General features: G+C 36.9%; 1 protein-coding gene across 4 annotated transcripts in view; it reads left to right on the forward strand.

Moving 5' to 3' along the window:
- Positions 1-23,081, forward strand: part of HECW1 (HECT, C2 and WW domain containing E3 ubiquitin protein ligase 1) — a 204,409-nt gene that overhangs the window by 163,610 nt on the left and 17,718 nt on the right. For all 4 annotated transcript variants that reach the window (XM_063304171.1, XM_063304177.1, XM_063304172.1 and 1 more), the window contains exons 16-23: positions 2,624-2,729; positions 5,428-5,524; positions 8,593-8,676; positions 9,291-9,400; positions 11,668-11,788; positions 12,623-12,736; positions 14,037-14,189; positions 21,476-21,574. In XM_063304171.1, the coding sequence (XP_063160241.1) occupies positions 2,624-2,729; positions 5,428-5,524; positions 8,593-8,676; positions 9,291-9,400; positions 11,668-11,788; positions 12,623-12,736; positions 14,037-14,189; positions 21,476-21,574 (884 nt within the window). The remainder of the gene's footprint in view (positions 1-2,623; positions 2,730-5,427; positions 5,525-8,592; positions 8,677-9,290; positions 9,401-11,667; positions 11,789-12,622; positions 12,737-14,036; positions 14,190-21,475; positions 21,575-23,081) is intronic.

Below are 23,081 nucleotides of genomic sequence, written 5' to 3' on the forward strand. Positions count from 1 at the left end.
CCATCTTGCTGAGATTCAGTTTCAGCTTGTACCTTCCCAATTATTCCCTCACAGTCTCCAGACACAAGATCAAGATTTTCACAATATCCCCAGCCTGGGATGGCAATGATCTTGGTTTTATTAACATACTGATCATACTTCACACAAGACTGCCTGTTGACTCCACCCAGGGGCTTCATGTGAATATTAAAAAATCTACATGAAAGGGAAGAACCCTGCAGCACTCCTTTAATAAGGGAAAACCACCCTCAGGGTTGAATCAGCCCCTCCTCTGAGGTCCTTCAGTTCTGAGGTAACCCATGCCTAGGGGTGAACAGTGATAGGAAAATCAGGTGTCCTTGCTGCCACCACCCCTTCACTATAAACCAGTTTCTCCCTTCCACACCAGCCATTTGAGGAACCAGGAGAGGGTTGAAGGGGAAATCCTCACCCCTTGGGTCTGGCTAAATACAGAAAGAGACACCAAACAAAAGTTTTGGAAGTCAGTAGCTCAGCCAAGCTGAGGTAGGTGCTAGAGGGCAACCAGTCAACTCCAGGATTTAAGCAAAAAATCAACTTTATTAAAGGTGCCAAAAGAATATAAAGTTCAACATACAACACACCGTTTGGAAAGATAAAATACAAAAAACTCTAATACAATTGAAACTATAACTAAACAAAACAGTTTTCAATCTTGCCTGAGATAAACCCCTCATCCAGGACTCCAGCCAATGCTCTCAAAAGATTCCAAATTTGACAGAACCCCTTTCTTTCCTTTATTGCTTTTAGGGGTCAGGTGACTACCTCTGGGCACATAAGGCTGGTTATGATTTAAAGGGCCAGCTGCTCCCACTACAATTCCACAAGGAAGTAACAATTGGGATGACATTTCCTACTCCAGTAACACCTATTGAAAATGCCCACTTAAGTAGGAGTGGAATTATTGAAGCTCAGTACTCTTCACAACTGATCTGGAAGAATCAGCAGTGATCATCAACCAAAATGACCAATGCTATTTCCATTCTATGTCCAGGCCTGAACCTTGACTGGAAGGGAACCAGAAAAATACTGTGTGGTGAAACTAAAATTTCCAGCCTAAAGAACATGGCAAAAAAAGACATAATAATATTCTCATCCTCCTCTAGATAAAGATGTTGAGCATGGCAGGCAAAGTCTCTGAGTAAGACAGCCAGGAGGAACAGGAGCAGGGAAAAGTAGGAAGCTGTCTTGAAATGAGTTAGACCATACATTTGACTAGCTATTTGAGTTACTATTACTGCCTATAGTAACCAGCAGTTACTCTCCAGGGTTTAAGAAGCTTTCCAGTCATAGCTTGATATGCCAGGAATCAAACCTGGGCTCTTCTGCACATAAACCCTATGGTTAGCCTTTAAGCTTCTTCCCCACTTTACCCATAGCAGGATAGGTCTGATATGAGGTCTGATCTTTTGAAGTAAACTTTGTATAATTAATCTCTGATGCATTTTTCAACAATCCCCCCCCCCAAATAAAGGGTGATCTCCCCAGAATTACTTCTTTGTCAAATTCACTGGTTCTAATGCCTTCTATTGAATTTGAGGGGAAAAAATGTTATTTGGTGGCTTGGGCTTTAGCTTCAATAGGTTTTGTTGTTCAGAATGAACATTACTCAGAAATCTGACTGCAAAATTTTCACAGTCATTTTTTGTTGTTTCTATTTTACCCTGATCCTTTTTAGAACTGTATCCAAACAAGGCAGGAATAACTCCTCTGAGATCCATATAATTGCAATTGTAACATAATGAAGAGAGGAAATCAAAAGCAGGCTATTTCATTTTGTTAGCATAATGTTCACATCAGGTTTATGTTTCAATTACTAGGCAATATTTAATTAACGCCTTTCATTAGTGTTCAGCCAATTCTTGTTTAACACATGTATTGGTACATTGGCTGATTGCTCATTATCTGTGTGTCACTTCTGGGTTCTTCTTTTCAGAGGTGACTTATAGGTCAGATGTAACTGTGGTTGCTTTTCTTTTTAAAATTAAAGCCAATCAAAATAGTTGGAACTCAGCTGTGATATTTAAATGGCATTGGCACATCAGTAATCATGGATTCACTAATTTTTAAACTAGGCCTTTTTTTTCCAATAATAGTCCAATGTGGTGGATAATAAATAAATGATCAGCTTATTATACAGGGTAATGAGTCCAATTATATCTTAAAGATTGCAGACCATTAAATCCACTTTCTACCCTATTACCCCCAATCCAGTGTCATTCCCTTCCAAACAGACAGTAGTTAAGAATATTGCTCTTTAAAAAGACTTATTTGTATGTAGTCATGCCCACTGGACAGAGAGGAGAAATGGTAAGTTTCATGCATACATCCTAATCCAACTAGAAACACACTTTTCTTGACATTTCCTGAATCAGTAAAAACAGGAAAAATTATAGGATTATAGCCTAAAGTGGGATAATGATTTTTAATATTCTCATGCAGTCAAACAACAAACGATTAGTTAGGTTTTTCAACACTTTTCTAGTATACATATTCTGTCAAGCAAGTAACTATGGCTTTTCATAAATACATATTTTTTTTAAAAAAATCAATCCAACTTTTTTTTCAATACTCACAATATAGTTACAGGTCTTCTTTATTTTAGGCATCAGAAGTCTCTCGCAACAGAGGGGTCTCTTTGTTGACCAGACCAGCCAACAGCCTAGTGGCAGCAATTCGAAATCAGCACCATCATGAATCCTTGCCTCTTGGTATGTATCACTGCTTTTCAAGTGAGTTTGGATAAAATTTACTAAATTTTCTTAGCTCAAAATAAAAAGCTCACTGTGATTTCCGGTGTTATTTTTTAATTTAAGAAATGTGGCTTCATTTAATGAAAGAATGAGTGGTTGCAACAAGTTTATCAGTCCCATCTTGGGACAGAGCCACAGCGAAGAGAGAGTTCATTAGTAAGCAATAAAACTGCTGCTTCATTGGAAATTATACCTTCCCTTCCTCTTGGCTACAACTCTTTAGAAATAACATAATTACCCAGGTTTAGAAGTGCTGCTGAATATCTAATTCAGCTGTATTGGTAATTCACTCTAAATGATTCATGTAGTAATGCCATTATTTATAAGCAGTTTTTCTGGTTCATACTTTATAACATAGCTCATAACATATGAAAATAAAGACTATTAAATCCATAAAAACATATGCAGCAGATCTAGAAATATAGCATATATAAAAACAGCATATGACAAGGCAAAAAAGTTAAATTAAATAAATTGCTACTTCATGTGGGTTGGGTTGGGTTTCCTTAGGCACACCTTTGGAATTTAAAGGGTTTTTTGTTTTGTTTTGTTTTTTCCAAACAGCAAATCAGAGATGCTAAAAAATAAGCCCAATAAGCACGTCCAGTTCTTCTCTGGGCCCTGAATAGGTCTTTCTTAGTTGAACTCACATATTTCTACTTCCTTCCTTCTACTGTCTCTTTTCCCCAGTTATGGTAAAAGTTTACCTTAACAAGAAGGAGAGATAGCAGGCAGAGAGGGCATACCTTGCTGCATAGCAGGATTCTAATAACATTAAGGCTGATCATTTGGTGAGCCCTGGGACAGGACAGGGGCAGTTTTAACAGACTCAGTGTTTTTTATTTTTTTATTTTTTAATCAATCTCCTGTTGATGAATATGGCTGCTGGATACAGAAATGAGAACCTACAGTAGCAATGTAAAAATGGGGCTTCTCTACATACCTTATGTGCCTCCACCACCACAAGTATGTGGGCGTGGGGGAACAGGCAGAAAGGTGGCAGAGAGAATGTTCCCTCCTACTATATGTTGGCTCTGATTCTGATCAGATAATCACAGATTTCTATTTTATTTTTTAATCAGTTTTTTTTAATGGGCAGAGTCAGCTAGCCACAGTAAAGGAGGCTTGGATATCAGCAAAGATGATTGCTCCCATTGTTAACAGGGGAAGCTTTCCATTCATTGTTTGTCTGCTGTTGCAAACTGGATTAATTGTACAAAAGTGGACTAAGACAATATTTTTGTCATAGCAGACTTATAGATGGAACTAGAGATCCCCAGATATTTTGTGAGAAAATAAGGTACACTGCATCATTTGTAGCCATACAAAAAGGCAAGCATTGGTGGGTATTCTAAGTGTAAAGAATGAATTAGGCAATGGCTATCTTTGCATAATATACTTCAGGAAAGGGATGGGACAGCTGAAGCAACTGGAACATTTCCAAATGTGGCTCTTACCACTTGTACTAGACTTCTCAAAGCCTGGAAAACAGAATGGTGCAAAGTAATATAGACCTGGAACACCAGCATATTCCTCCTGTATTAGTGAAACAAGTAGCAGCCTCCCCACCTTGGCAAGAGAATCAAAGAATCCCCACCTGAAGAAACTTACTGACAATGGAGTGCTAAGGTACATGCTTCCGGTTTCTCTAGCAGACCCCAGAGTCTGGATCCTTACAGGATCTTATTAACCAGAGTTATTGAAAGGAAAAAAAGGGATTAGGTTTCAGAGTCTTGGAAATTGGATGTATGCACTTCAGCATCCCATTAATCAGTATACTCATTCAGGCAGAGACTCTTTGATCCTTTTGCTAACCCCAGTGAAGCGGGGGGGAGTCTACTATTTGAAACAGTTGTGAGGGTGGCATGTCTGGAAGCAGTGGGGGTGTTCAGAAGCAGTAGCATCTCTTATAATGGAGGAATGTGCAGAAATTCTGGCCCTGTAATATTTTAGAAACCACAATTCTCTTTCTCTGGCCCTGAGAAGTCTATTACGTATCCAGGGAGAGCGGAAAGAAAGGATGTTATAGGAAGTGAGGGACCTTGATGGAATATCCATAGGCTGGATGAATGTCAGAGGTTCTCTGTCCTGCTGTTCAGCTAGTACAAGCAGGATGAAATGGGTAGCATGAAGTATCCTGGCTTACCATTCTGTGCAAAAACACTGAGTGACCATGCTGTGACAGAATATTGGCTATCGTTATGCTATGAATTCTGGTCAACAGCATATCTGTTATATGGCTGTGCAAGATATTTAAAAGAGATGTTCATGAGAGCATAAACAAAGTGCCTTCTTTTTTTCAAATCACTGAAGCATTTGTATATGGAAAGAGCCTGAAGCACTTTTGGAGCAGCCACATGAGCCTTGGAAAAGATGCAGGCACTTTTAAAGATTCAGAGATGGATACTTTTTTTTTTTTTTGCACTCCCAAACATTTCAGAACATTTCTGTCAAATGCTTTACACAGCCCTAATCTTTTGTGTTTCTTTACTTGTTAGATTTATTTGCTTCTTGCTTGTTTACTTACTCAGTATGCCACTTTTCCATCAGAACACTCAGGGTTCTTTATAGTTTAAAATTTCTAAAACAAAATTTAAGACAGAAACAATAAAACAGAAGAATTATTTCTAATTTAGATGTTTTTGTGCTTTTCCAGCATACAATGACAAAATTGTCGCATTTCTACGCCAGCCTAATATTTTTGAAATGCTGCAGGAGCGTCAGCCAAGTTTGGCAAGGAACCATGCACTCAGGTACAACAGCCTATAGCTTAATTACTGAATGCTCTGCTGCAGGTAAGATAGGAAAGCCCCCAGGTGAGTAACATGGGGTTTTCTGGTTACTATAGACAGTAATAAGCTAGACAAATAGGTAACATGGACTTTGCACTCATAAGATCACAGATGAATTTGCTTGCATTTCCAATTAGAAGATGGAAGCCATTCTCTGCCTAATATAAAGCATCTATACTGAGGACACTATTGATTAATAATGCTAGTGTTTTAGTCCTTTAAAATAATAGTAGAATATTAGGGGCTGAAAAGTATAATGTGATAAAGAGCTTATATCAGCAGTATAAATGCCAGTTATAATTAGATTAGAGAATTTCTTGACCATGGTGCAGAAGTATGACTTGGAATGTGCAGCGCTTTGAATCGGAAGCTGAAAAGATGCTTTGGAGCAGGCATGGGTGTGCTTGCCACACCTGTTGGCACCTCCTTGAAGAGGCTCTTTTTGTGGACTCACATGGTAGCTGAACAATCCCAAGTATAAAATTTGAGTTAAGGAGGTGCTGACAGACAGCATGCCCACACCCAATCTGAAACACCTTGTTGCACCCTGGCAGTTCCTCCTTAATTCAAACATTATTTTTTTTTGGCCTGGGATTGAGCAGCTATTCGGAGAACTCAGGAAAAGATGCAGGTTCTTCAAGGAGGCACCATAGTATGGCATGCAGATCCATGCTCTCCCTGAAGTACACTTTCAGCTTTGGATTTGAAACATTCTACATCTCTAAATATGACTTGTCAATTATTGAGTGATGTTTGGATAATTTGTAAAGCACCAAGCTAAAATGCCATCCAGCAAGCACATGTTTTACTTGATGCTTGACAAATGCCCATATGTATACATTCACCATAACCTCATTGTTACAATCCCGAAAAGGTAGCAAGATCAAGAGGCTGACTGATCTCATAGTAGTGAGTAGAGCTCAGTCATATCAATATGTCATTTGTATTAGTTCCATTGCAAGTTGGCTACTACTATACAGGTAGTCCTCAGTTAACGACAATAACTGGGACTGCCTGGGAACTTAGTCGCTAACTGATGCAGTTGCAAAGCAAATCACATGACCACACTGACTTATGACAGCAATTCCAGCAGTTCCAATTGCCATCCCCACACGGTCGTTAGGCGTGATGTCATGTGATCGCCATTTACAACTTCCTGCTGGCTTCCTCATTGACTGCTTGTTGGAAGTCATCAATGAAGGTCACAAATGGTGATCACAGCATGCTGGGATGTCAAAATTGCAAGCTGGTTGCCAAACACCGAATCGCGATCGTGTGACCATGGGGATGCTGCAATGGCTGCAACTACAAGGACCAGTCATAAGTCTCCTCGTTCAGTGCTGTTGTAACTTCAAATGGTCGCTGAATGAGTGGCTGCTGAATGAGGATTACCTGTAACTGAATGATGAAACAGGATATTTTATTTTATTTATTTATTTTATTTGTCAAATTTGTCACTGCCCATCTCCTCCCACCAGAGGAGATACCACCAGGACTAGTAACACTGTCCTTGTGAGTCTTTACCTTCTTGCCTTTGCTTTATTTTCCCCCCTTGCTTTTTTATTTTTTATTTTTTGCTGGGATTGCTGACTAGTCTGATTTAGTTTATAGGTCTAGACAAAAAGATATTTACTTACAAAGGGTTGAGCTTGGCTCCAGAAGACATAAACATTCATAAACATTTAGATGAGTCAGAATAAGTTAATAAGTCAATTGTTTTTAAAATGCACTTTTCCATTAGGTGATCATTCTGATCACCCCCATGAAATTATTCATTTTGTTTTCTTTTGTTTTAAACTGATTTCAGTAATAATACCTGAAAGTCTGTTATCTTTTTAGCTAATAACAGAGCTGACAATTAAATGGTGAGACAGCTTAATATGTGTGTAATGCATTTGTAGCCTGATCCATTTATCTCTGAGTTATTTTCTTCAACTCACAAGTTTACTAAGGCAGCTGCCCAGTCTGATTGTTTAGCAGACTAGCTTTAATAAAAATTCCTTCTGACTTTCTCTATATATTATCTGGTAGTAACACCTGAAATATTCTTACTTGTTCAACCGGCGTTATCCCAGAGAATATGTTCTCCTGCCTTAAATCAGGAAAGTGCAATGTTTTTTGGGTCAAGAACCACACTTGGACTTGGAGCTGTGTTCCAAAGCTACAGTTAAACGCTTGAGAGGAAATTCCAGGAGAAGAGTTAAGCATCTTCTGTCCCCATTCAAATGATGTGGGGTCTTCCCCCCACCCCAAAGTCACCTATTCCAAGTTCTAGTATGGAAAACTGGTTGTTAAGCTAACAGTTTAGGAAATTTTATACATAAATAATTAGATATACAGTTATTCTTTCAGAAAGAAGGGAAAGTTGCCCTTATCACATTCTTTGGGTTGCACAATGGTACAAAGCTCAACTAAAGTTACAATACAGAGAAATTTGCCTAGTTGGTTTCACTTTTTTAAACTATTCTGTTTCTACCTCGTTCCCTAAAGTATTTCCTGACTTTAATTTGTGGAAGAATTTACACAGCCTGCTATCTCATAACCCAGGAATAACCCAAAGTCCTCCAGGCCTAAGTTCCCATCAGCCCCAGACAGCATGACTAATAGCAAGGTTGTGTGAGAATTATAGTCTGGAGGAACCAGGTTGTCTACTATTTTGTCTCAGTTCTTAGCCTCTTTTCACCTTATGTTCCAAGCCTCATCCTCTTTAATCAATTCTTCCCTCACATTTTTGATTTTCAGCCCGCTGCTCACTGAGCCTTCTTTACAACTTTCCCTTTTCTCATACGATCTGGACTGCACAGAACCTGTGTTTCTTATTCATGAACACTGTTAATGTTAAAAGAATTTTCACCAGGAGTTAAATATGTTATAAGTTGATTTGGACACAAACATTAACAAGCTTTAGAGAAGCCAAGTTATGTTTCTGCACTGCTTTTTGAAGAGAAATGGGATCAGTGTAGGAGAAAAGAAATGTATGTATCTTTTCCTTTATAGTATTTCAGCTTATATATGCGTTAATTCTCTAGGGAGAAGATCCACTATATTCGGACAGAGGGTACACATGGACTTGAAAAGTTGTCTTGTGATGCAGATTTAGTAATACTGCTGAGGTAATATACTTGATAATTAGATGTTCTTCGCATATCCTAAATATGAAGTAGTTACTTCATATTACCCCACAAAACTCATAGTCAAAAAGAAAATTCTACATATTTTTGGTTATCAAGGCTGAGTATTTTATTAGAATCATATGAGCAATCCTAGAACTAGAACTAAGTATTAATGGCCTTTGAAAAAGATTAAATGAAAACATGTAGTGAAAATATGTTTGTATTACAAGTGCAGTGAAACTCATATTGGCTTCCTTTGAAGGATGTTTTCCTATCTTAAAAGGGTTCCTTTTGTTCAATTTTTATTCTTGGGTTTGGAATCTGTAAGTAGCAACAGAAAATAATGAAACCAAGATTCTGTCATATTACCTATGAACACTAACTGGAGCTGGTTGAGAAGGTCAAATAAATTTTCTTTCTCCCATTTAAATCTTTTTCTCTGATTGCTTTGGTTGGAGGAACTTTACTGCTAACCCTCTTAAGAGGCTGCCATCTAAGGCAGATACTCTGTAAAACAAATAAGAACCAGTGGGCGAAATTTTCCCTGAGCATCACATTTCTGGGCATTCTTGCATATAAACAAACCAAACTTCTCGCACTTCTCTCCTTTTTAGTCTTTTTGAAGAAGACATTATGTCCTACATTCCTCTTCAAGCAGCCTTCCATCCTGGCTACAGCTTTTCCCCTCGCTGTTCACCTTGCTCATCACCTCAGAATTCTCCAGGTAAAGCACCTGAGGGTGGCATCTGTGGCTAGATTTGTTTCCTGTTACCATCCTCCCCACAAAAAATACAGCAGCCAAATAATTCACAACTATCCTGTCTTTATTTTTAGACCTCTCTCTCCTTCTCCCCCCCTCCCTCTCCCCCCCACACATAAATACACACAAATATATATAAATGATGCAGTGAGAGAAAAGTGAGAACTAATGATCATTCAGTGTTATATATAATCAGTCATTTACATATTAATTTCCTAACTGTAAGGAAATATAGGGAAGACATGAATGAAATTCTTTGATTACTCAGGCAGTGGAATGTTCAACTATAAAGGAAAACAACCTGTCTACAGTCTTTCTATTTGGGATGTCATCCCCTGGGTCTGGGAAGATGTTGCACCAGATGGGAAAAGCTGCATTACTGGATGGCTCTGTGCCCGTCACCTTCATGCCACTTGAGATATAAATAAATCAGGTTTCAAACTTAAATTTTTATATCAGCAAGGTAGATATATAAAAGTAACTTGATCACTTGGTCCTAAATATCTGGAGAGAAGTAGCATAATGACTTTTCTTGGGAATAGAATTCCTCAGGATACTGAGATAGCTTCCAATAGTGAATGAAATTTCCTAGTGAAGGCCATATAGTGTGATATTTGGAATTCTTGCCTACTTTCGCACTTAAATTTGGAAATAGTGTTGAAGGCACTTTTTTTTTCTTTCCATCTTCCTTTTTCTAAAGAGTTTTTGTGTGCATGTATATAAAATTTGTATTAGTTCTTTCTGAGACATAGGAAAATATGACTAAGATACCTTTGCAGGTATTCTCTTTGCATAGGGCTGAACAGTTTTTCTCTGTTTTTCAAAGCATATTACTACTAGCAGCCTAAAGTCTCTGTCTAAAAATAAACCTTCCCTAATACATTTTTACCACCCATTATAAAGGCATATTTTACATTACACCTCCTCTGGGGAATACTCTGGCAAAGAAGAAAGTTGGTTGACAGCTGCCACTCTCTTCCCTAATTTAATGCAGTATTAATTTGCGAGAAAGAATGAATCAGCTACTTTCGTGGTGTTAGCTTCATAGCAAATGCATAGTTATAGCTCGAGTTCCAATAGGTAAAAGTTTCCTTTTAATGGAGGACATACTAGGGCATGCTATAAAAATGTCCTAACATGTCTTTATTACAACAAAATGCATAACAAAATCCTCTCATCACACAATAGGGTTGTATTTATATTTGTTCATGTAGCTGAAAATTTTAGATAAAAATTTTTAGATCTTGAATTAGAAAAATGCAATCAAGACACTGTTTCTTAGATACACAGAAATATTTTCTAGAAGACACAAGACTGAGTTTCACACACTGTTGTAGGATCTCTGAAAATGGTCTCCCAGCATTGTTTCCTTTCCTTGATCCATGTAAAATATTGTATATCAATATAATATTTGAACCTGGGGACATTTAATGATGCCAAATGGTGGGATAGTTAGGACAGAAAAAATTAGGTTGTTTGTTAAGCATATGCATTATAGAATTTGCTAACATATACTGATGGTTGTTTAGATGTATAGTATTTAAAGGGGCAGTGGATAAATTAATGGAAAATATGCACATGAATGGCTGCTAATCATAATGTCTTGTTTCTTGCATCAGTAGTAGAATACCTGTGAAGAATAGTCATCAGAGAGAATATTATTGCCTTTATGTTGTGGTGTTCCAGAGGTGTTTGGTTAGCCAGTATGGGAAATAGCATATTCTGCTAGACATGTGTTTGGTCTAATATGACTAGGGTTTCTTATATTCTTAATTATTTATGATGACATAATATTATACAATTCTTGTCCCATCTCAAGGCCAGTAATGAATGTCCTGTCCAAATGCAGAATTACAGTAAGAAAAAAGGACACAGGCATGGAAGTACACAGATATGTTTGATTCCTGTAAGAGTTGCTTTGTATCCTGCTATTTGCTCCAGTGAAAATCATTTAATGTTGAGAACCGCAGCAGTACAGGGGCTGGTTGGTATGAGTGGCTTCCTCACAAAGGCTCATCTACACTCTTATCTACAACCCCAGTTGATTATATGAGACCTTTTAAACAGCTGAATGATGTCCACATACTATAAATAGGAAATAAAGGGGTTTTCATTTTAAATATAAAGATTATGCTAGGAGATCCTTAATTAACTAAGTCCATTATTAGTAAGTATTAGTTCAAAACAGCACCTTCATATTGTAAGTTATTCCTTATGTTTGTACTCATCAGGCCTGCAGCGGGCCAGTGCAAGAGCACCTTCTCCTTATAGGAGGGACTTTGAAGCCAAGCTTCGCAATTTTTATCGAAAACTAGAAGCTAAAGGATATGGCCAGGGTCCAGGTAAAATTAAGTGAGTATTTGTTATTGATTCCTATCTCTTATTTACTGTGCCTCAGATATGAATATGAATATTTTTAAAAAGGGTTCTGGTTGGTGAAGATTCCAGTCTGCAAGGCAGAAAGAAAAAACAGAGTCGTAGCAAAATAAAGATATTATTTAAGTACAAATAGTGATAATTGGTGTTGTGAAGCCAGTGTATAGGAAAGGAAGAAAACCTTCTAGTCTTCATTTAACTTCTGGTGGTAATTTTTTGTTGAATGCTAAGGATTTGTTGAGAATTACAGTCAGTTGTTTTGAATTTAGCCAGTACCCAATCTCAAAAGATCAGATAGCCGTTGGTTAATCAAGGCTGAATCAGTCCTTTTGCATTTAACTTGGTAGACTTCCTTGTTCCCCAGACAGATCAATTTGGAATCCAGTACAACTTTAATGTTAGGCAATCATAGTAAATCAAATTTTAGAAGGTATATTAAAGGACTATACAAATTAAAATACTTGGGTAAATAAAAACTACTGGCCCTGAAAAAATTGTAAAATAAGCCCTCAGCATATTAACTTAGAGACAATGTTGCAAAGCTGAGGCATCACCACTAGAAATCTCTTGTGATTACTGAGCAGCACAGTTCTGACAAGGAAGATTTTACCACTGTAATCCTCTGCTGATAGACTGTACAACTTTGTTTTATTTACAAAGAAACTGATGGGTCAAACTGTGTCCCACAACTGCTTCAGCAATATTGAAGCAACTTATTGCAGATGAGAACTTTATACTTAACTAATTACTGTAATAACAATAATTGGATAATCCAGTTTACATAATTACTTCTCATTCATCCCACTCCAGATTAATAATAAGGCGTGACCACTTGCTGGAAGGCACTTTTAATCAGGTGATGGCTTACTCACGGAAGGAGCTCCAAAGAAATAAACTCTATGTTACATTTGTTGGGGAAGAAGGGTAAGTAACCACAAAATATGGCCAAAAAAGCTTGCCTTCTGTAATTCTGTATGGACTGAACTTCAGATGGAATAAGTTTTACAAAATAAAAGACAAGGAATTTAATCCAAATATTGTGTTTTCAGCATCATAATACCAAAGCATTGTAGTAGAAAAGGTCATGATGAGCTAATCAAGAGAGCAACATAGGAATCAGCACCATAGAACAAATATGAAACTCTTACAGTAGCAGTATCTTCTTCATATATTAGAAATGAAGGATGTTATATATGGATATAAACAATTGGTATGTTCAGTGCAATTCCTATTTTCTTCCTTCCTTTCCAAACCTGGCTAGCCATTACAGGCTAGCCCATATAAATAGCATCTTGCATTTTTCTGGAAGCTGCCAGTAATTGCATATTCAGTAAGAACTTACAAGTGAATTAACACTCCTTGTTAAGACTTATTCAAAGATTTATAAGTGAATTAACAACCCCTTGAACTTAGATGGTTTAGGAAGTGAAATTTACATTTTTGCTAAGGAACTTGTTCTAATATTTAAATGTTTTTACTTATTATGGAATAAAGGATCCTTAATGGTTGGAATCAGGCTGAAATTATGTTAATAATGAAAGAAGGAAAACAGTTGACAGAAATTGATTATAATATAAAATTATAATTCTATTTATATATTTTAAATGTATAAAATTATAATATATATTAGACCTGGGCAAATCATTCTAGGAAACACTTGTTTGCCAGTTGTCTCAGGGGAAGGGCCTTGAAGACAGTCACAAATCATGAAATGCCTCACATTCTTGGCATTTGTTTAAAAGGCACAACGTAAATTAATGTTCCATCCAATGGTAATGTAAGTTACTTTATTGTCATTATTTCAGATCAGATGAAAATATCATTTAATATGAGAATGTAAAATAATCAAGAATAAATAGTAAACAATTCTGTAGAGACACATGACAATTAGAAGACAGATTTTGGAGAAGAGAGACATCTTTCTGCTGACCTCCACCCATTCCAGTAGGACAGCATAAAAAATAATAAAGTCCAAAATAGTGATTTAGAAAATGTGATCCTATGAAATGCAACTACATTTTAGCATTCCAAGTTTACAACTGATTTCAAAGCTAATTTGGAGAGGTACATTCCCAGCATAAATTCTGAGTAAAGTTTAAAATCTGTTCACAAAACATCCAAAAAATGCCTATTTACTTAAGGATGATTAAGAGGCAACACCAGCTATTTGTCATGAAACATGTATGATTAGTAAAAGGGTCCATTCCATGTGGGTTTTTTTCAGCTTGGATTACAGTGGCCCATCCCGGGAATTCTTCTTCCTTCTTTCTCAGGAGCTCTTCAATCCTTACTATGGCCTGTTTGAGTATTCAGCCAATGATACTTACACTGTACAGATCAGCCCCATGTCAGCATTTGTAGAAAATCACCTGGAATGGTAAGTTTTCCAATTAAGTACTACATGCCATAGCAATTCTCATTTTAAAAAATCAAATAAAGTATCCACTTTTGATTCTCAAGTGTAGTATTTTATAAATTGCAATGCCATCATAGTTCATACATATGAGATTCTGTCACAGTGTTGGACCTACAGTAAGGCAGCTAAAACTGAGAATGGCTAGAGCCTCAAGTCTTCACAAAAGCTTGGGAAGAGAATTACTCAATCAGTCAAACTTAACTGTCAATATAGGAGCCAGGTATTATCCATGACAGAATGGTCTTAGTAAAGGAAGGGAAAAAAAAATACAATCTAGTAACTTATTTGGCATAAGGAAAAGCTACAAAATAGATCAGGTTGAAGGCTTCAGCAGAAGTGGAAAGTCAGGGAAACTGAACTACTGAACTAAATAGACAAATGTGCTTATAAAAATTAAGGGACAATTTTCATCCATAAACTACAATTAGCATACCAAGTCATATTAAAAAGCATTCAGCAGAAGTTAAATTCTCCATTAGTCACTTAGGTCCTAGCATTTTCTATGGAATTAAAGTTAAAATCCAATTTTCTCTCACAATGCCTGGGCAAGTTGTCTGGCTGCAAAGACTGGAACCGATCCTATTAGGGCTCTGGTTTTGCTTGTGCACCCTTATTATTTTAGCCAGCACTTGGCAGCACTTACTAGGATGTGGCCAATCTCAAAATGTGAAGCAGGATCAGATCTGATTAGGAGTTGGACGATAGACCACCAGGAGATCCTGGAGCTATAGGCTAAACTGAGAGGTCATTAAAACATTCAAAAGAAGGCAGCACTAAAACACTTCCATACTGTTGCCACAAAAAACAAAGCAAAACAAAAACTCTACATATTTGTTTCCATAAAACTGAGTTTAGATCATTTTATATGACTTCTAGTTCATGAACTATGTGGCATCTAGCTCATGAAAGAAATGGCTAAAATTATCGGATGTTGAAATCTTTAGCATTATAAGTAGAAATTCTCACAACTCACAAGCAAAGCAAAGCACCATTGCTGAGTGGTAATTACCTGCATTTCCAATTAAAATAGGATTAGGTAACATAATGGGAAGGACCTCTTCCTCTGATGCCTTAGAAAGCCATTGACAGAAGACAGCCCTAGGCTATGTGACCAAATCATCCAGCTACTGTATAGATTTTCATGCACAGAAACACAGGTTGAATAAATACTACATCCACTTCCTGCAAACTGCTTAAGTGTTGATCTTGCAGGCACCCAATTGGGAAGTGAGTTTCTGAAGAAAGATCTCACAATAGAAACCCTGATTGCCCTACATTCTAAGCTAGATGGCCTTGGAACATGTTGAAGTCAAAGATCCTGTGTACACATTTTCTCCATAATAAAAGAACTGGAAAGTGCACATTATTCCATCTCAATAATTTACTAATTGTTTATGTCTTGTTCTTTCCATTGAAAAGATGCACTCTGGTTCTAGAATGAACCAACCAAAGTATTGATTAGTTTGCAAGATTATAGTGAATGATCAGCACGGCATTCAATTCTCACTTTTATTGATTCCAGTTTTAAAGATGAAATATATAAATACATTTATGCTTAGAAACTGTCTCTTTGAAAAGAGATAAGATTGCAGAGTTACCTTGTACATGGCGCAAGAGTTTTTAACGTACAGGTAGTCCTTGCTTAATGACCACAATTGAGGCTGGAATTTTGGTTGCTAAGTGAGATGGTCATTAAGTGAAACCAGCCCATTTTATGACCTTTTTTGCAGTGGTCATTAAGAGAATCACCACAGTCATTAAGCAAACCATGCGGTCGTAAAGCAAACCACATGGTTCCCCATTGATTTTGCTTGCCAGAAGCTGGTCGGGAAGGTATAAAATGGCGATCACATGACCATGAGATGCTACAACAGTCATAAATGCGAACCGGTTGCTAAGCACCCAAAACGTGGGGATGCTGTGATGGTCGTAAATGTGAGCACCAGTTGTAAATTAGTTTTTTCAGCACCATCGTAAGTCTGAACTGTCACTAAATGAATGGTCATTAACTGAGGACTACCTGTATATCATGAAAAACATTATTTTTGATAGAGGAGGAAAATCTCTGCTATGCTTACATCCAGACAACCCTGTCCTGCAGTCACTAAATAATCTGCTAATTGGGAGCAGCACAGTGAACTTGACAGGAATTTGTTCAGCTTGTAAAGCAATTTGCTAAATAAATGCAAACATTGCCTATCAGCAGTAATTGCTTTATTTAAATATGTACATTTTAAATAGACTATATCCTTGTTGGAACCAAGGATTATATTCTTTCTGGATTTGATTTCCCTACATTCTAAATTAAGCTTATTTAAGTGAATATATGCTCTCAGTTTTTCTTTTTTCTTTTTTACTGGGTAAATTAGAAAATTGTATGCTGGGGATTGCCTTTGATTTCTTAGTTGATTAGGTACATGTAGTTTGGCTAAAACAAAGGTGAATGCATAATTCATGGTTGCCTTTCCTAATCAGAAAAAAATAAAATAAAAACAGATGTAGGGATGTAGATCTCATTACATTCAATACTATATATGCTTTTCACAGCTTATGTGAAAAGCATATACAGTCATTCGGCTGACAACAAATTTTTAGAAGGAAACATATTTTGAACTGATTAAGATCCAAAGGAATAGCAGGAGAGGCTCAGCCCATTAACTTACTGTATATCTATACAGCTACGAAGATGTCAAAGAGCTCTTGAACCGTATTAGTGTTAAAACCTTTTCCCTTCTTGCTGGTACCTTGGCTTTTGCTTAGTGATGAGTAGCTGAAGTGCATTTCTGTCACTGTGTTAAATTGTGAGAGAATCGGTTAAAGAACTTGTAGTGTCTTCAAGGGAAAGATGCTGAATAAGAAATGGAAAGGAAAGATGTGCATGGTACATAATCTACCAGCTCATTACAAACTGTGAAGTCCCTATTCCAGATACAATTAGCAGAGTCATTTACAAAGTTCTAATGAAAAACCCCAGTAAAACACTTACAAAAAGTAGAATAAACACAGCAATGAAAATCTGTAATGAAAACATTTTCACTTGGTAAAAGGCCAGAAAGGATGAAGATACTCATTTGGTACTAAAAAGACCTTCATATAGATTTCAATCAAACTTAACTGTGGGATAAGTCCTAGAGGTGAATAAGGCACCACAACAGATAAAACCTTCCCTGCCCAATAATCCTTGATTTTGTTTTAAGAAGATGATATCCAGCATTACTTACTTACTTACTTACCTACTTTTTTACTTAGTGACTTACTTATTTTACAGGGATCTGACTTTCAGTGGTGTACAATTCCCCAACACATAATTGGGATTAAAACCATATAAATCCCATTTAAAAAAAATATATACATAATATTTCTGTAGAAATATTAGCATTAATATCAACATTAGCATTAACAGTAAAATAAAAAGCCAACAATAACAAAAACCCTATTGATCCAAGGTGGAGTCACAACTGTCCAACCTTCTTGGTTTGCTGAAACAATCAAGTTTCCATCAATGAAAACCAATGCAATACTGTTCTCCCCTGTCCTCAGAGATGGTTCAGTAGTATGTTGTGATTGATGGTATTGAACTGTAAAAGAAATAAACATGATCAGAAGGGTCATCCCAGTCCTGCAGGAGATCATCTACAAGCATGATCAATGTCATCTCTGTGCTGAATCCAGGATTGAAACCTAACTGAAGCAGGTCCAGATAATCCATTTCCTCCAGAGCCCTATGCAGCTGCAGCCCAACCACTGTCTCCACAACCTTAGGGGAAGTTTGAGAGAGACCAAGGGTCATCCAGTATATCTGGCTTGAACAATGGCTTCTTGAGGATGGGGCACACCACTGCCTCTTTCAAAGAAAGGGATAAAGCACTCTCTCTCTGAAGGACATATTCACCACTGCTCCAATCCCTCCCTGGAGGCTCCCATTAACAAGGAAGAGAAGGGGTCCAGGCACTTGTAGTGGATGCTGCAGAGGATCTCATCTATTTCCTCAGCACTCACAGGATCAAACGCATCCCAGATAATCTCAGCCATCTCCTCTGGACCTGCCCATGTAGTATGAAGCTCCAAGTGAATCTGAGTGACTTTGTCCTCCAGATGCCTTGAAAATTCCTCACAGCGGCCCCTTAGATGGTCCTCTGCAACATCTCTTCCCAATAGGGTAGAGGTCACTTTCAGAAGAAACACTGGCTGGAAGTTTGTGGATGTAATAAGGAGAGAGAAATATTATGTTTTGCTGCTTTGATTGCTACAATGTAGGCCCAAATATGCTTAGTCGGATTCAGTCCTTGTTTTCTACTGCAGCACTCTAGGTGTCTCTTTTTGTAAGGTTTCATAGTTGTCTATGAATTTTAGAATCCTAAAAGCTGTTTTTACTGGAGATAATTTTGCTACCAGCATGACTGATAATATTTGACAGCAACACTGTCAATGAGATTAATATTATTAATAAGTCCCGTCAGAAAAATAATTCCTCCTGAAAAGAAGACATTGTTGTGCTTAATAGAATTTTAATTCCTTTCCCAATTGGGTCTTTTTGCAATATGTGAAAAACACTCCCCAGTATAGTAATTGTGTGTTGCAGCTGTGTTGTTCTAATGGTACTGCAGTACCATTTCCACAAAGCACTTTTCATTCCCTCTTAGTGTTGAGAGTCAGATGGTTTTCAGTAAATGCCACAAGTTTTCAATTAAGAGCAATAAAATAAGTTCCTTGGTTATAGGAACCTGAAGAAACAAGACTTCAGGAAATACTGAGTATCTCTTTTCTTGGTGTTAGAGCAAATGAAGATGGTGTATTTCATTTTCAGTTACGTGTAGGCCTGTAATAAGGGATCAAGTGATGTTCTTTTTAAATAAATAAATTGCCTCTTTTAAAAAGGACAAAACATAATGATAAGATAAACTTTGTTTTATATATATATATATACACACACACACATAGTAAGCCAGTTTATTTAATTGAGAAAAAGTGACAAAGGATTCACAGAAAATTTTACCATTTTTTATGATAAATATGAAATTTTTGTGGTGCAAAATTCCACATTTAAACTGCAAGTTATTTTGATATTGCAGAGTATATATTAATCCATTTGCAAAAATAAAAATATTCCCCAAAAATGTATATGAACAGAATTTTGTTCATTGTATCCAAGTGAGGAGAAGCCCAGTATTCCTGTGACTCTTATTATTGTCCATCTTCTATCTTTGTGATGAGAGAGGTAAGCAAGAGAGATTCTGAATGTAACTCTCAAATATCTAAACCAGCTTCTCTTGGCTCAGTGTCCTTCAGAAAAATTGGATCAAGCCTCTTACCATCTCATACAGTATCATGTTCCAGGAGGAGACGTGGAGAGAAACAAATGGAACCAAATAACAAACTCATTCTTTCCCTTACTTTTTAAAAAAACTACTGAGATAAAACAGTTTATGAGATGGAAAGCAATTTTACTGAAAATTAACACTAAGAAATGACGACCATTTTTGATATTATTCCAGAGTATTTTAACAGATTCATCCAGGATTTTATAACCTTATATTACTATTCCTTCTTTCAAGTTTAACATGCTGGCTAACAAATGAAATGAGGAGATTTGATTGCTTGTGATCTCATTACATCTCATTACATTTCCTTCCTACTAGATATACTTGAAGTGAATTTATCATCTGTGTATATTAAATATACTGTATGTCCAATAATTCCTCAGTAGTGCTGTAGCTGAAGGAAATAACATTGAAAGAGAGTTGGTCATTAAGACTGTAATCCCATGTCTGCTTAGTTATTTTAGAGTAAGCCCTCTTAAACATGGTTGAATTTATTTTTGAATAAACGTACATCAAATCATGCTGTGTAAAATGAACCATTGGAAAGGGCTGTACATAACTGGCCAAAGTAGGGATTTATTGCTAATTCTTGCAAAGTGCTGAAAGGGTAGTATTATGGAAGATAGGAAGCAGGTGTGCGCTGAGAGCCTTTTAACAAGATTAAAGTAGTCAACAAGCAATCAACCAGAATAGAATTCGTATTCATTAACTGTTACTCCTTTCCTTGTTTCCCAGTTTTGCTTAAAGCAGCCTTATTACATTCAGTAATGCAGAAGACTGTTTTTTCTAATAGGTACTCAAGTAATAGGAAAAAACTTCATCTGCCAAATCTTTGCATATTAAATAGAGGCATTATAGTACAGCCAGCCCCTCCCCCCAAAAATTAACATTTGACATTTACTCAATTGTGCAAGATCCGAGAGGAAGAGTAAGCAACCAGATGACACTGCATCATCTGGAAAATTATTTTCCAAAATTAATAAACAGAAACTGGCCCTAATAGGGACCAAACAATACTTCTGTTGGATCAGAACAAGGGTTCTATTTAGGTCTGTAACCTACATCCAGCAGCAGTTATCTAGATATCTACATGGATACATGAATGAATTTGTTCCTGGCATTCACATGCACCATGTACAGACTTGGAAATTCCATTTAGAAATAATTAAATTTATAGACTAAACGTTCATGATTTCCCTTTTAAAGACATTAAAACCAATCATCACAAGGCTGCTTCATATGAAATATGGATGTAGCTTGTGGGGGTTTCAGTGTGCCTATTCAGAATCCATATTTATATCAAAATAAAGGGAGGAGGAGTGAGTCCTCAATCAGTACAAGTTGTTGGTGAGCATGAGCAAAAGAACGCTATGATGCCTATGTCCTATTTTGTGGATGTTGCATAGGCCTATAGCCACTGTTGGAACAGGTGGTTGAATTAGATACCCCCTTGGTCTGATACAGCAAGGGGCCATCAGTTTCAATTATATATATACCAGCCTTTCCCACTGTGTGCTAATGTATGGATTACAATTACCATAATTCCCATCTATATCTGTATGTAGGATTCTTTGAGGTTAGAATCTATATATAAATTGTTATATAAGAGCATATCTATTTAATTGTTCACTACTGTCTTTTTTATTCTCCTTTTGCATTTCCTCCCAAAATTCCAATTTCACTTACAGCTGGGTCATACAGTATTGTCAAGCCAAAGGAAATTGCTTAGAAAATTAAGCCAGATCTCATGAAATGAATCTTATGATGAAATCACCAGGACAATTTCCACATGTCAGATGAAATGCTTTGATTGCTCACTATTAGATGTATTACATTGTTTTCAACCTGGAAAAAGGAAAAAAAGTGCTTGAGGAATAAAGTGTCTCAAAAACTACACATCCTTCATTATGTATTTTTCTGGTACAGGTTCCGATTTAGTGGTCGTATCCTTGGCCTTGCTCTTATTCATCAGTACCTACTTGATGCTTTCTTCACAAGACCATTCTACAAAGCATTGTTAAGGCTGTGAGTATTTACACATTCCAATGAAAAGAAATAATCCAAGATGGCATTTTCTCTCTCTTGGCAAGGAAGGATGAGTGGGATTTTAAAGAGTTTAAACTTTATTTTATTATTTATTTATTTATTCGATTTATATAGCCACCTGCTCAGCACATGACTCAGATCAACAAATATCAATAAATTGCAATTAAATCCATATGAAAATGACACAGTAAATTAAACATAAAGACATAAAGTGCCAAGAAAACTTCATCCAAGGGGATAATAACACTCTCTGACCTAGTGCCGAGGGAAAGAGCCAGGTCTTTTAAGGCTTTTGAAAGGCAGGCAGGGTTGGGGCCAACCAAATCTCACAGAGGATGCTACTCCAAATAGTGGGTGTGGCACCAGAGAAGGCATACCTGGGAGATATGACATTGCCTAAGCAATCTGGAGCATGTTGATCTTTTCAGATTTTATCAGTTGGGTGGAAATAATTGGAAACAGATGGTCCCACAAATAGTCTAGCATAACACCATGAGAAGCTTTATAGGTGAGAGCCAGTTCCTTAGATTGCATCCAGAAGCTCACTAGTAACCAGTGTAGCTTGTGAAGTAGTCTTCTAACTACCCATGCCACGGTGTTCTGGACTAGTTGCAGTTTCCAAGTGGTTATCAAGGGCAGCCCCATGTAGAGTGCATTTCAGTAATCCAATTGCAAGGTGACCAGAGTATGAGTGACCATGAGTAGGGTTTCCCAATCCAAAAGCAGGCATAATTGGTGTACAAGGTAGAGCTAGCCAAAGGCTCTGCAAGTCAGCTGTTCAAGCAGAAACCAAGAGTCTAGGAGAACTCCCAAACTGCACACCAGGTTGTTTGGAACAGTTCGACCCCACCCAGAACCAAAGATGGAAAGTTTTCTAATCCCCAATTCCACAGCCACTTGGTCTTATGGGGCAGCTCCCAGACACCAAGACAGAACCTAGATAACATCCCTTGGAGGTCCCAGAGTTAAGATATACAACTGAGTATCATCAGCATACTGATGATATTTAATCTGTGTCAATGTGTATGTGTGTGACAGATAAAAGTATTACATGAACACTGAGAAGAGTATGGTTACAATTGTCTTCTATCATTCTAGTCATCCCTGGATTAAGCCACAGTGAGCCATATTTTCAAGAAGATGCTTATTTTACTAGTTATTTGTGCAAGTCTTGCCTTTTCAAATTTTATTGTTCAAGAATCACAGATAAAAACTATTTAAAAAGAACACTTCTTTGTCCTACCAGAAAAGGAAGGGCTCTGTTTTCTAAACTAGAAAATCACTTACTTATCCAAAAATATGTTGGTTGAACATTATACTTACATGTAATGCATTAATATACATGATGATTTTTTATGGGTATGGGAAAAAAAACCTGAGTTCATTAGGATACATCTGAATTTACTTCCCTAAAATCCACTTTGACAAAACTTATTTTCAATATATCAAACTGTTTTCATTATCCATTTATTGTATATGTCACACT

Source organism: Candoia aspera, chromosome 4, assembly GCF_035149785.1.
Source record: "Candoia aspera isolate rCanAsp1 chromosome 4, rCanAsp1.hap2, whole genome shotgun sequence".
Classification (NCBI taxonomy): Eukaryota; Metazoa; Chordata; class Lepidosauria; order Squamata; family Boidae; genus Candoia; species Candoia aspera.